The sequence below is a fragment of the Apis laboriosa genome, unplaced genomic scaffold (assembly GCF_014066325.1).
Source record: "Apis laboriosa isolate Shangri-la unplaced genomic scaffold, ASM1406632v1 scaffold35_cov144, whole genome shotgun sequence".
Taxonomy (NCBI): domain Eukaryota; kingdom Metazoa; phylum Arthropoda; class Insecta; order Hymenoptera; family Apidae; genus Apis; species Apis laboriosa.
Genome location: NW_025222966.1, coordinates 2,261,856 through 2,277,647, shown reverse-complemented (window position 1 = coordinate 2,277,647; position 15,792 = coordinate 2,261,856). Strand labels below are relative to the sequence as shown.

Below are 15,792 nucleotides of genomic sequence, written 5' to 3'. Positions count from 1 at the left end.
GATTGAGAATCTGAAAAGCGTTAGAGAACTGTATCCGCTCGTAAATTACTACTAGATTATTGAAAATACTCAAGCTATTGAAAATAAAATCCAAGCTTTAACCGTCTTGATTTGTCTTTAACAATTTATCTTAGAAATAAATTAATTTATGATTAGATTACTTTAAAATAGAATATTGTTCTTTGGAAATTTGATCATAGAGGATAAAAAATGTGTAATCAACTTTTCTTAAAAGAATTGTATAGAATAACAAGTATAATATTTTAATTATAGATTAGAATCGAAACTAATCAATTCACAAGATAAAGTCAAGAATTTTCTTTCGATGTAAAATGAATAGAAAATTAGAATGAGAAATAGAAAGATAAAATCATTCGTGTTTGTTTTAAAATTATTGTTTAATTGCGAAAATATTTCTAAGAAATGATAGAGATAATGATAAAATTTATAAGGCAAAACATTAATCAAAATATAAGACATTATTATATAATTATTGTATAAATATCTTGATATATAAAAATTCTAAAAAAAATATTTCTAATATATATAATAATAATAAATACATTATGAATATTTATGCAAATTCAAATTTTTATGAATATAATTAAAAAAATAAAAATCAATTCTATTATGTCTTAGCTAAAAAATTATTTTTTTTATAATTTCTAAATTAATTTAAAAAATAATTAATTTATTAATTTATATCTATTTTTATTGGCTTTTCTAAATTATTTAATCGATTAATGATTAAAAACACAAATTGAATAACTATTATGATCTATATTTTTATTTATCTATTTATATTTTAAAGAATTCTAATCAATATTAATTAATTTAAATTTCTTTTTTATCAATCGAGCAAAAAATTTTTTAATTGAAAGAATAATATGTGATCTTTTTAAACAATATATTTCTCAATATAAAATTGTTATCATAGTATCAATATATCATAGTAACAAATATATCAAATTTTATTGCATTAATGAAACTTGTAAATGGGAATACAACTGTCCTCTATGCGGTAACGATGCTTTACAGTATTTAACAATTATATTAATTATATGTGTATGATGTAACTGGAGTCTTTTGCCATACGCTAAACGTTTAATCAATTTTAGTCAAAAGTCAATTCTGCCGCTTAATCGATGAAAAACTGGAGACATTAACGATCCTCATAGTTGTTCAAACCGAAATTCGGTGAATTGATTTCAATAACGTACTAATTCAATAGCATAACAATTTTCAAAAGTTTATGTGGCATATTAAAGCAGCAAATAAAATAAGAAATGTTACATTGATATATTTAACTCTTTCATCGCTTATTATATAATCGTGTTTACATTAGGCAATATTTCATCGATCACGTTTGAATGACTAAAATTAAAATAGATAAATAGAATATTTTTTGATTAAACGATTAGAAGTTTTAAGTCGTTTTAACTTGGTTAAAAATGTATTTACCCGAGCTAATAATATTTACATAGAGATAAAAATTGCATAAAAGATATTTTTTTAAAAATACTACTGAATTTAAAAAAAATTTTTAAAACAATTTATACTTGCTAATATTTATATATAAATATTAAGAAATATAAATAAAAATCTTATTCATAAGTCATTTTACAAGAAAATTTACCTATCTTGAAAAATCTAATTTTAATGAAAATTTATTTATACATAAAACATATATATAACGAATTATGCATAATATACATACAATAGCATATAGCAATATTTTCGGTGGAAAATCTAAGTGTGTCAAATTAATTTTAAATTTGATTATTTTTCATGTTTTGAATAGAACTTTATTTTGAAATATTTTTTACAATAGATTAATAGAGCACTTAAATTTGAATATAATTGAACGTCAATTATCCGAATTATTGTTGCCATATTGCATCGTTATTATTTCCATCATCTCTTGAAATTATATATATAATTGTATAACAATTAATAATATAATAATAACTTAATATATAAATTATATATTTTATATAATATATATTAAATTTTAAATTATAACTTAATTTTTTTAAATTATAACTTAATAGCATTCTTTTATTGATGTAATTCTTATAGTTATAAATTATATAAGTATAACATACATATGATTCATTATATGAACTATTTAATTATCTGACCAATACGATTTTTTAAAGTACTTAAAGTCCTTATTAATTCGAATAATTGATGTTCTATTAATATATATATTTAATATTAATATCTATATATATATATATTATATATATATTATATTATACATTATATATTATATATATATTATATTATATATTTATATATTTATATTATATTTATATAATTATATTTAAATATATATTTGTATTTATATTATATATTTTAAAATTTTATTCTTTTTCGTATCATTATGAAGTTATATTTAAAAAAACAAAAATAATATAGAAACTTTTTTAAGAATTTATTTCATTCTCTCAAAATAATATTTTCACATATAATATTTTATATAAAATAGAATTATTGTTAGTTTTAATAACAATTTAGTAGTTAAACTTGCGTAAAATACATAAAGACTTTTATAATTGATTATATATAAATAGGAACGAAATAAAAAATTATTTTTTAAATTGTAATGATAGACTGTTCATATTATTTTTAAAATTTATCACATTAAAAATAATTAAACATTGAAAATTTTATCTTTATATTATCTTATTAATTAATATTATTTATTATATTTTATTATTTACATTTACTTACAATAAATATAAATAAAAAATATAAATATTTTTTATATATTTTTAATAATATTTTTATATTTATCCTTATTTTTTACCAAGAGTTAAAAATCAAAATGTTTTTATGAAAATTTTTACTGATATTACAATATTATTTCGTTATATAATGAATTTTTATTAGTTACAGCATAAAAAAAATCATTTTGTTACTGAATCATTTAAGATTAGATAGATTAGATAAAATTATTGAAATTATCTGAATATTATATTTTATTGTAATAATTAGAATTGTATTTCTTGTTTCATTAATTTCACATTATCATTCTATTAAGGTTCCTTCTCCAATCAAGAAAATCAATTATTTCGATCTTTTTATTTTTTATTATTTTTTATTTTTTATTGTTTAATCAATGAAAGCGACTCTAATTACCAAACGAATTCTGTTGTAATTACAAAACCGATTCAGTTGTAAATAATTGTTATATAATATTGTCGATGGTAATTCTAATTAGATGTATACAATATTGCCGTGAGCAATTATAGTATAGTCCGAGAATACACTAGGGAACCTATAAATTTATGATGTTGAATAATTGCCTAATTCGCACTATAATGAAAAGCTATTCAAGCAGGTTCTATGAGATAAATTAATGAAGATGAAACAGTAATATTATCATAGTATTACTAATTTTTTTTTTTAAAATAATAAATACGAAGTTAATTTTTTTAGAAAGAAAAAATTATTTAGGAAAAGAAAGAACTTACTTAAGAAAAAAATTCTGATTAACAAAAAAATAATAATTATGCAGAAAAAAAGACTCCTCGTTGAATTTAATCTTGAAATATGTTGTCAAAATCATAATTTTGAACATTTCCTTATACATATTATATACATTAATGCTGCTTGATCTTAGATTAGTTTAAAGATATTCGCAAAAAACTTTCGAGCATAAAATGACATTTGATTTTCTTATATAATTTAACTTAAAGATAATAAATTATTGATATATTAATATATAAATATATCATTAATGATATAATAATATAAATTGAAAGCTAATTATAGACGAAAATATATATATATATACACTATAAATGTATATATTAGGAATATATATATTTCTATTATATTAAAAAAATTTAATTATCAAAATCATTTTTGTTGCAAGAAAACGCTATATATCCAATAGAGTATGTTCCATAATAATAAATATTAGCTTGTGTTTCTCGCCAAATTCAGAAATTGCAAGAAGTTTGTTTACATGAAAAAATTATTATTATTATTATCATTAATAAGATTTATAATTAGATTATATAGAAACAACTGTTAGACGGTTATCTATTCCAGAAAATTTTTTGCAAATATTTTCGAAACTATAAAATATTATAGTAGGTAACATATTTATTTCAAAATCATTATTTCATTGAAATCAATGGATAATTTTTGTTATCAAAAATGTCGTAAATTTTATAGGTTTGAAAAACTCAAAAACTCAAAATGTTAAAAATAATAGATACATATTTTTTTCGTCAACTGACATTAATAGAGTCAAAGATCAATAGAACGATCAACGAATGATTGATTAGCGATTAATAAGAATAATAAATTAATCCCCATTGATACTATTATTCAAAAATAAAAAAAATAAAATTAATCAGGTTGATTTATATAAAAATATGAGTTTGTAAAAATTGTGAAAAATATTAGTTTTAACATTATTCGAATTGTAGAATCGATAATCATTATTATTATTGAATAGTTTATTAGCTATTTATTGACTATTGCTTGTGTCAATAAAAAAAATAGAATATTTAGTAATGCATCAACGAATATAGGAAATATCAATATTTTTATAATTAAAAAATACATAATAATTGCTATACTTTTTCAAATAAACATGATCAATACAATTTTCTTAAAAAATATTAAAAATTTTTAACTCTAATATTCTCTTTTGATATATTTCGTTTGATATATATTACAAAAAGCATTTAATTATTCTCCAACAATTTTTTGAATTATTCTTAAAAACTTGAATTTTGGAAGTTGATTTTTATATATAGTCTTATAATATTGTTTAGGATAAATTAATAATAATATAATTTAAAATATAATTTCCTAGATAATTTAATATATAAATATATAAATATTTATAATTATTATTATAGTTGATATTTGTATTAATTGTATTATTTAATAATATATTAAATATAATACAATTTCATGATGAATATATATTATTTAAAATGATTCATGTTTTTCATTAATTAAAATTATACGCATGTATAAAATTATACGTAAAATATTCTTAATAATTAAATTAATTATCATTGATAATGAAAAGATTATTGTGTATATCTATTACATTTATGTATATATATTATATATATATGTATATGTATATATGTATATATGTAGATATATGTATATATATGTATTATATATTAATTTTCGTATAATTTTTATTTTTAATAAAAGTTTTTTTTCCTTTTATAAATAAGGGAGATTTATAAATAGTTTAATACTCTATAATTTAATAATTCTTAATATTATCTTCAATGAAAATGAAAATTGACTTATGAATAGCTCGACTTCGAGTTAATGTAAGTAAAAAATTATAATCATTATTTCCTTTGTTTCAGAGACACTTATAATTTTAATTCACTTTTGAATATATTAATTAATCTTTATTAGATTAAGATGATTAATTTTTTCATCATCCATATGTTATTAAATCTTAATGATGCTTTAACTGCTATATATTATTATTATCTCGATTAATTTAATAAAGTTTGTCAATTTGTTATAATTCTTTGAAACAAAAATGCCATAACCTGAAATATATATCGCCAAAGGTTATTTAACAATTATTATTGATTATTATCTTGTTTATTATTTTTTAAAATAAAAACAAGAAAGTTTAATCAACGAAATATGCAAAGTTAGGTAAGTTAAATCCTTTGTAAATTATTCCTCTTAATATCTTAAAGCTTTCCGATTTTCTCGAAGAATAATTGAAATTAGAATCGCCTTGAGAATCCAGAACGCTTTTAAATTCGAATTTAGGAACGAACTTCTCAAGTTCTGATAGACTCCATTTTAGATTTCTAATTAAAAACGTTTTAAAAAAATCTACGATTTAATCTCTGAATTTCTCAGTACTAATATGTGGGTAATGTATTGAGAATAACATAGAGAATTTCTTCAATTATAATTTGAACATTAGCATTTTTAAACATGATGAAACTGGAACTCGCTTGTTTTTATAATACCTATTCAGTAAATAATGTGATTTTGATGTGATCATTAAATTTGTTTATTGAAAATTTTCTATTTTTCAGAATAGTTACGAAACATTTGAAATATTTTTTATTAATACTAGATTTACGGATATTGACTATATACATTTTTTTACTGAAATCCGTCTTTTTGACAGGTATATTAAAATGAAATTTTTTTATAAATTATTTATTTAAAATCCATAGATTTTTATTTACTGTTGTCTTCAATATATTTTTTACATATAATCTTTATCTTGGATGTATACTTCCTGCATACATACTTGTTAAGTTTAATGCAAATATAGTTAGATTCCAAATATTGAATAGAAGCAAGTTTGTTCATCGTGAAACGTTCGAGAAACGTTCGTACATTTCGTTGGTCATTATCCAATTCTTCAGCTAATTGAAAGAGAAAATTCTTTCAAATTTTGTTTACTCCAGTAGTCTCTTTGTATAATAATCCAGGTATTGATGGCTACCAAATTTAAAAACAATTATAAAATACATAAGAAGAAGCTATCTACGAAATCCTGCTTTTACAGTATTTTCTTTATTATCAGCATCTTTTATTTCACTTTCGCTTTCAATATCTTAAATAATATGCATTCTTTTTCTTTTACGATATATATTGTGATAATTTTCATTCCCACTGTCATTAAAATTTTCATTTTCGTTTATATTGTCAAATTCTTCCTCGCTTTCGCATAATTCGGTTATGATCAGAATCCGATCCAGATTGATGTTTATTTATGCTGGTTATTCTTTTTATTATTCTTTTTATCAATTCCATGTCTTTTGAAGATTTTCCCATAATAATATAAACGTAAAAAAATATATTTTTTTGGGTAGCTTTTGAAAATATCTTGAAAAATTCAAATCTTCACTTACAAAAATAAATTTTTGCTAAGCTTCTAAATACTTACACTTATTTTTTTTTTTACAAAACGCACTGTTGAAATTTCTCATAAATCTATTTGTTTTATATAAAATAATAAGACGCACTTATAAAAATCACTTTTTTTCTCTGCAAAATTCACTGTTGAAGAGATTTCTTATCATATCACAATTATAAACAACTTATTTAATTATGAATTTATTGCTAAATAATCATCATTTGTTTGGTGTTACTTTTTCTTATTCATTATTATTTCATTTTTATTATTTTGCAATAATTGATCTATATAAATTAACCCGTCAAATTGACGGATTTTTGTAAAAATAGGTATATAATATCTAGAAATAATAAAATATAAATGTTCCAGAGAAAATGAATAGAAATATATATTTGGTGCATTATATCATTAAAAATCAGTATATAATATTTAAAAAATAATATTTGCATATTCAGAATTTTTAAGCATAAAATCAAAAACTCGTCAGATTGACCGGTTCTGTAAATCTAGTGTTAAATAATGCTGCATATAAATAAAAATTTTAAAAAAGTTTAAAATTTTTTTTATTTAGAAAACAATTATTAAATTCTGTTTAAAAATGAAACTTTCATATATAAATATGATATATTTTGAATACTTTATGCTTGTATTATAAAGAATCTCTATAAATTTTTACAGAGTTATTCTTTTTTTCTTATTACAAATCGGTTTTATAAAATGATCTATTAGTATATATTTTCGCGTCTTTTTATTTAAATTTTTAGTATAAAACTACGAATTATTAAATAAATGAAAATAGGGCCGAATAAATTTTCAAGAAAAGAAATTAAATATAGTAAATTATTATAGTTATATTAATAGATTATTTTGAAGAATTATACATATTAATATTATTAATATTATTCTCAAGAATCTAAAACATATCATTTATGGAGCTCGGGAATCAAAATTAATATTAAATTAAACTAAGAGATATTTGTTAAAAACAAAGAAATATTTGTTTTTTTTTGAAGAATTAAAAATACAAAGCATCAATATAAAGCATCAATTAAAAGCGTAATATAAAATTTAATAAGCTATACGAACAAACAACTAATGACTCTAAAAAATAAAAAAAAGTAATAGAAACAAGAACAGAATAAAATATATGATCCAGAACAAAAAAATTTGGAGTTGGATGATAAAGATGATATAATCAGAGAATACATCGATAAAAGAAATGAGAGATTAAAAAAGATCAAGAATTCAAAAGAGAGAGATAAACTAAATCGAAAAAATTATTTCATACTATTGCAAATCTAGAAAACGATATTAAACGCTTATACTAATAAAGATAAAATAAATATTAAAATGAAAAGATAAAGTTTATAATTAGTCGCCATGGAATTTGAATATGAGGTTTTTTTTATAAAGTGAAACTTGAAAATTGGTAGACTGTTATAAAAATAAAAAAACTGTATATGAAATGAGAAAATTAAACATAAACAAGATAAGCATAGAAAGATGCACGATAAAGTTAGTTACATATAGATACAAACAACGAAGGGGATAAAATCTTTGCATTTCTGCAAAAAATTGAAATGATTATTTCGAGTATTTTTAATTGTATGTGTGGAAGAAAAATTATACATTCATTAAATGAATATAATTATGCTATATTATTTATATAAAAAAAGTCAAAACAATTTTACATGGAACAATTAATTATTTGGATGAAGAATATAAAAATAAAGCTTGTTTATTAAATAAATCATTGTTATTTTAAAAATACTTAGAAAATGATACAAAACAACAAATAACAATAATATCTATGAAATGTAAACAAATATGCATTTTGCGTTCATATATAAAAAGAAAAAAATGAAAAAATAATCATAATTATATAAGTTGATGGTTTATTAATAACATTATTAAAACATGAAAACATTAAATGGAATTGAAAAGATATTGCAAAACAAATTTAAAATGAAAAATGTAGAATTAATTGACAATACATTAGGAATCAAAATTTCAAAAGAAATAGATCAATAGGATTCATGAAATCAAATTAGAAAAATTATATAAAAAGCTTAATAAAAAAATTTGGAATGAAAAATTAAAAAGATTATAAAAATAAATAAAAACAAAGTTATAAAAAAATTAAAATAGATTTTAATCAGAGATTTTAATCAAGACTTTTAAATTAAAAGAAAATATATATCTTAACGTTTTAAATAATAAAAGAAAAAGAAATAATAAAGAACAAACTATATAGACTCATAGATAAAATAATATATCTTACAAACAATTAGATTTAGTTTTCACAGTCAATTCACAGGAATAGCTAAAATTAGCGAAACATGTTTTATGGTATATTAAATATACGATGAAATATGGAATAGTATACATATATGAAATAACAAATATACATTTATAAATCCATTTGTGAATACATTTGTAAAGATTTGTTTAAAAATTCAGAGGTCAAATTTATGGTTTAAAATTATCATTCATATATAAACATCATTATAATAACAAATGGATCAATTAATGATGAATATCAAAGAAACAAAAATTAGTAATGTTTTCAAATGCTATGGAAGCGAAATATATGACGTTTTTCGAAATAATTAAAGAAATATAAAGTATATATAAAAAATATATTAAAAAACTTTAAAATTTCATAAAATTCAAAAATATACAAGTAATTCAACGAAAGTGTTTTGCGATAATCAATTGATAATTAATTAAAGTAAGAACAATACATATTATAATAAAGTAAACATATTAATATAAATATTAATATTTTTATTATATTTTTTATATATTTATTTTATGCAAAACATTAAAGAATAAAGGAACATTAAAGAACAATTCAAAATATAATTAAAACCAAAAAATAAATATTTCTATTCCTTTAAATTATTAATGACTTAAATACACATTGATAAAAAAATCAAATTTTGTTAAGCGTTGTGATTGATGCACTCTTATATGATTTTTAACTCATTAAATTATTATGTCGAATGAGAAAGTTTTGTAGATATTGATATATATATAATTAAATTTATATAAATAAATAAATTAAAATTAAATGAGAATATTTAAATGGGAATTTATCAAAAAATTTATTCTTTATTAAAAATAATAAAATAAAAAATAAGAGAAATAAAATAATAAAGAGGACAAAAAAATTAATAATAATATCTATTATAAGAAAAGTAATAGTAATTGTAAGTAATAATTTACTAAAAAAAAGTTAATCAAAATATATAAATATATAAATTTAAAGATGATTAATAAATAAATAATTAACTAACAAAGTGGGAAAATAATAAAATTATAGAAGTAACAAAATAAGAAAATAAAAAAATAACAAGTAAGAAATTTAAAAAAAATAATATAACATATTCATTATATGAATTTTCATTAAAATCAAGATTTTTAACTAAATAAATTTTTAAGAAAATGTACAAATACTTGTAACTTAGTTATAAACTATTTTTTATATATCAAGATATTTAGAACAAATCATAAATAATTAAAACAACAAAATAATGTAATTTATAATTAAAATAATCTCTAACTATAAACAACTAAAATATATCGAGATACTTTCGTAAATTGTATCCACTTTTACTAAGTATAGCCATATAGATGTAAAGTAGACGATATCTTACCTGAATCATCACGAACAAAGGTATATAGAAGCTCCCAAGCGTGGCGTAAATCTGGTAGAAGAAATTCTGGCAAACAACGCAATGGGATGGTCCAGTCTCAGAATAAGTGTGTTCATTTCCCATAATCAACAATGGTGGCAGACTAATGCAAGCTGCCCCTAGCCAAACAAGGCTGACGTAGACGATCATTCTTCGTGGCGTCCTTTTCACCCCGTATTTCAACGGCTTCGTTATGGCACAGAATCTATGTCAGCAAGATAAACCAGTGTTCGCAATGTTTTCAATGATATTCACTTTGATGAAGCGAAATAAATATAAGATGTATATTAGGGTGGAATAAAACATAAAATTAATAATATAATTCCTTTAATAATAAATAATAAAATTCCTTTTTCTTTTCATGAATTCTAATATTAAACAAAACTTTTTATAATAATATTTAAATTTGCATTTCATATTTAAAATTTGCATTAATAAAAAAAATATTTTTTGAAATATGGTAAATTATTTAAAAATTAAATATTATTTATTTATTAATTTTTAACAAAACATTTTAATAAACATTGTAATAAATAATGTTTATTTCTTGAACGAAGAAATTTGGAATAAAAGATAATGAGCATTTTTATATATATTATATTTTTTGACCATGTATGAACATTATGATCGATATTTAATATTGTTGTTAGTGATTCATCCACAAAACTATGTAAAGTTTAAATATCTAAAAATCTCTTATGAACAATATTTTTTTTTAAGTTTTAGTTAGTCACAATGAATTCTATAATTGAATAAATTGTTTATTAAGAGAAGAATAAAATATTATTTTTATTTATATATTGAGAATTTATTTAAAAATTTGTTTATTATTTATTATTGTTTATGCTTCATTATTTATTATTTTTATAAATATTTATTTAGACATTATTTAAAAAATATCAGATATCATATTTTATATAAACAATCACAAAACGGAGATAATGTTCACTTATAGTTATGTTTTACTTTGATAAAAGTTCAAGTTACACTCGATTCCAATAGATAATCACTAACAATAAAAGTTATATAAATATGATATATAAGTATTAATTTGACAAAAATACGAAAAATGAAAATTTAAAAAAATTCAGTAAAAATCGTTTTTACCAGTTAATAATTATATTTATTATAAAAAAATTATATTTCTTCAAATTCTTAATATATAATTAATTAATATATAATTTTTAATATATAATTAATTAAATATTAAGTTTAGTAATGATTTCAAATTTAGGATTTCATTAATGTTTGCATATGATCAAAAATGTCCATAATTCTTATTGAATCAATTATAAAATATCATCGTATAAGTATTCTTAATTTGTTCATTTATAATGAATCATTTTATATATTTATTTTAAAATATTATTAAATTTGTTTATCAATATTTGTTTAATAAGATTGAAAAAAGTATAATTAATAAAGATAAGTGTTAAAAAGTAAAAAATATATATAATTTAAAAATATGTTTAAAAAAACAAACAAAAATTCAAAGCTCGCGTGTCACTTTAAAATTAATTTTACAGAAATTATTATTTGCGCTTTAAATGTGAAAAATTAGAAATAAATTTATTTTATTATTAAAAAATTATACAATTTTCATTTTTTTACTGTAAATTCCTATGTTCTATTTATTTGTCTTCGCGTAATTTTTCGTGCATTATTACAAGCTCATACATAAATATGTATCAAGTGTAAAAAAAATATATGTCATGGAATCGTTTATTCTCTGCATTTCTGGTTCAATGAAACTCTGCATTAGAATGTGATACTTGGAAGCAAAAACTTGTGGACTAGTATTTCGTTCTTCGAAGTGATCGTTTATACGATTAAACAATACTTTTTACTGTATTTTTCTGAAATATAATTCTAGCTCAGAATTCTGTACCTTTTTTCGTGAAGCATTTTCGAAGTAATTCGATTATATAAAAAGTTTTAAAATTATTATTTTTATAAAAAAAAGAAAAAAAAGAAAATATCAATTTTATAATAATTTTTAAAATTATTATTCAAATTCTATAATAATAAAAATAAAAGAAAAATAATTTATAAATTCCTGTTATATTTTGATACTATAATAATAAGAAAAGAATAAATTACAAATAAATAATTTTGTGGAAAACATTATTTATTATGTTATTAATTACTATCAAATAGTTAATTATAATCTTTTTAAATAATTTTATTTTTACTTTCATTTTCAATATTATATTGCAACAAATTAGAATAAATTATATTCGAATTATAATATATATTAATATTAATAATATATATATAAAATACGTATAAAAATGATAATATTAAAAATTTTTAATAATTATCTTTTCTTCGTAACAACGAATTTTTTTCATGAATTTAAAATTTTAATAGATTGAAAATAACAAATAAATGAAAATAAATAATAATATAATAAATATAATAATGTAAAAAGTCCAATAATATCTATTTTATGGATACAAAATTAACATTTACGGAAATAAACTAGAAAGAATGAGAAAAAAAAAGAAAAATTCAAGAATGTATTTTATTTCTTTTAATGTATTTATATAATTATGTATCACATAACATTAATATCCATGAAATTAAAAAAAACTATTATAATCGCATCAAACGATCCATTAATTTCATTAATTATAATAATTTGAAATTTGATTCTTTAATTAAAACACCTAATTTACTTTATCGAAGTCACAATCATTCTCAAAACTCAATTTTCGTAGGAAATTTCTGGATGGAGACTACTCACCGGTCCACAGAGATCATGCAGAGATTCAGGATGCTGGCCGTGCAACTGAGCACGTCGAAGCTAACCCAAAGATCGCACATAATTGCACCGAAGGACCAATTACCGGAAATCTCGTAGAGCAACGCCATCGGCATTACCAGAAGAGCGACGCAGAGATCGCTAACTGCAAGGCTAACCAAGAGATAGTTGCAAGGCCTTCGCAGCTTTCTAACGAGGAACACGGCGACGCAAACCAAAATGTTACCGATCACAGTCCCGACGATGATACTGCCGAGCACCAAGGCGATAAGTATTGCCTAAAAAGAAAAAGAATAATATTTTTTTATTGCATAATTTGAGAAATTTATTATTTATTATATAAAAAATACATATTTTTCATTATAAATGCATTTAGATTATAGAAAAAAGTGCAGTAGTTCACAAAAAGTATTTGAACACTTTTTTAATAAAATGTTAATAATCAATTTTTTATTTTTAATTAAACTTTACGAATGTAGAAAATTTATGCGTTATATATATATATATAAAGAAATTATTTTTTTATCGAAATATTATAAATAATATTATTTTATGGAAATAAAATCAATCTTTAAGTTTCATATATTTTTCATTTTTTAAAAAATAACTTTTTTTAAACATAACAACGGTATAAAATAGAATAAAATTTTAAATTACAAAATGTTTAGAATTTAATCCTCTATTATCTTGCTATAAAAAAATTTTCCATTTCATTTGTATTTAAAATAAAAACATAGTGGAACTTTAGAGATTGATTTCATTCTTCTTAAAAAGATTTCTTGTCAATGAAAAAATTATTTTACATTAATTTATTATGTCCTACAAACAAATTTTTATTTACATAAAAATTTTCAGATTAGATAAATTTCTCTGTAAAACAATATTCAAATACTTTTGCGAGCCAATACATTATTTTAAAAATAAAAATATTTTTTTTTTCAAAAAAATAGAACCAATTTTAAGTTTGCTTTATTAGTGTGCCATATGATAAATAATCAAATTTTTTGTGATGTATCAATTATATAATACATGCTCCTTGCAAAAAAATTTGATAAAATATATTAAATAAAGTATACAGTGTATGATGCATATTGAGTATGCAAAATATTCAAATAAAAATATTCGATAAGGAAACAATGAAGCACAAAAAAGCACAAATAGTTTTTGAAACACATAGCAGTTTTCTTTTTTTTATTTTCATTATTTTGTGAAGTTATTTTAACATTCAACTTTCAAAAATTTCTAATAATAAGAAATTAATTAAATTATACTTTCAATATATTGGAAATTAGAAATGAAATAAATAGAAAAAGAAACATTTATTTTCTCTCAGAACTCTAAAAGTGATGTATTGAAATAACTATAGCAAAAAATAATAAGTATTAAAAAAATCTTTATCTATTAATTACCTTTATCATTTGCATATTATTTTATTATTAAATAATAATGGAATAAAATATTTTGTTAAATAAATAAATTAATTTTAATTAATAAGTTAGTATAAATAAGAAGAGCAATATTATAAAACATTTTCTTAAAATTTTAATATTAATAAAAAAGATTTAAGATTTACGACTTAAGACTTAAGATTTTCAAAGTTTATATTGTATTTGCATTATATATTGAAAGTAAGATTTGCCATATAGATTCTTCACCATAAAAAAATAGTTCTACTTATCATAATTGAACAAAATCATATAATATCAAATTGTTAGAAAGATAAAAAAGATTAAAAATTTTATTGTTTTTACAATTATTTTTTTAATCGTAAATCAATATTATATTTCGATATTTTTAGTACTTGAAAGTAAAATTTATAAAAAAAAATAATAAAATTTTGTTAGTAGTAGTAGAAAATTGATAATTAGATTTATTGTTTATGTTTAAAAAAATATGATAATTATATGAATCTTTAATGCAGATTTTATTATATAAATTATTTTCTAAAATTAAATTTTAATTAGTTAACTTGATTATTAAATTTCTATTTCTATTTTATTTCTATTTTATTTTTATTATTTTATTGTAAACTATTTTATTGTTTATTATTTGTATTATTATTATTATTTAAATACGAAAACTAGTTATATATATAAATAATAAGATATATTATTAAAATCTTATTCCTAATCAGTTTAATAAAGGCAATAATTTTAATAAAATACTTTACTATTGTACAAGATAAAGATATTGTAATTTCAATATTTATCTAAATATTAAAATGTTCATCTAAATACCAAGATGATTTTCGCAATCGAGATGGATTATATTTTGAAAGTAAGACATTCAATAAGTAATATAAAATAGTTTTAACAAGAAACGAACTAAATAGTAGGAGGATTTAATAGGATTTATTAGAAGAATTATTTTTTTATAAGTTTACTTTTTTTTATATGCAACGATTTATTTAGAAAATGCAAATGTACTTTTTCTAAATGAAA

At 19.3% G+C, this 15,792-nt stretch overlaps 1 protein-coding gene across 1 annotated transcript in view; it reads right to left on the bottom strand.

The window, feature by feature from the left end:
* Positions 1 to 15,792, bottom strand: part of LOC122715440 (5-hydroxytryptamine receptor 1) — a 271,034-nt gene that overhangs the window by 238,236 nt on the left and 17,006 nt on the right. The window contains exons 2-3 of the mRNA XM_043937635.1: positions 13,334 to 13,629; positions 10,549 to 10,792 (exon numbers count right to left, since the gene is read on the bottom strand). Coding sequence (XP_043793570.1) covers positions 10,549 to 10,792; positions 13,334 to 13,629 — 540 coding nt within the window. The remainder of the gene's footprint in view (positions 1 to 10,548; positions 10,793 to 13,333; positions 13,630 to 15,792) is intronic.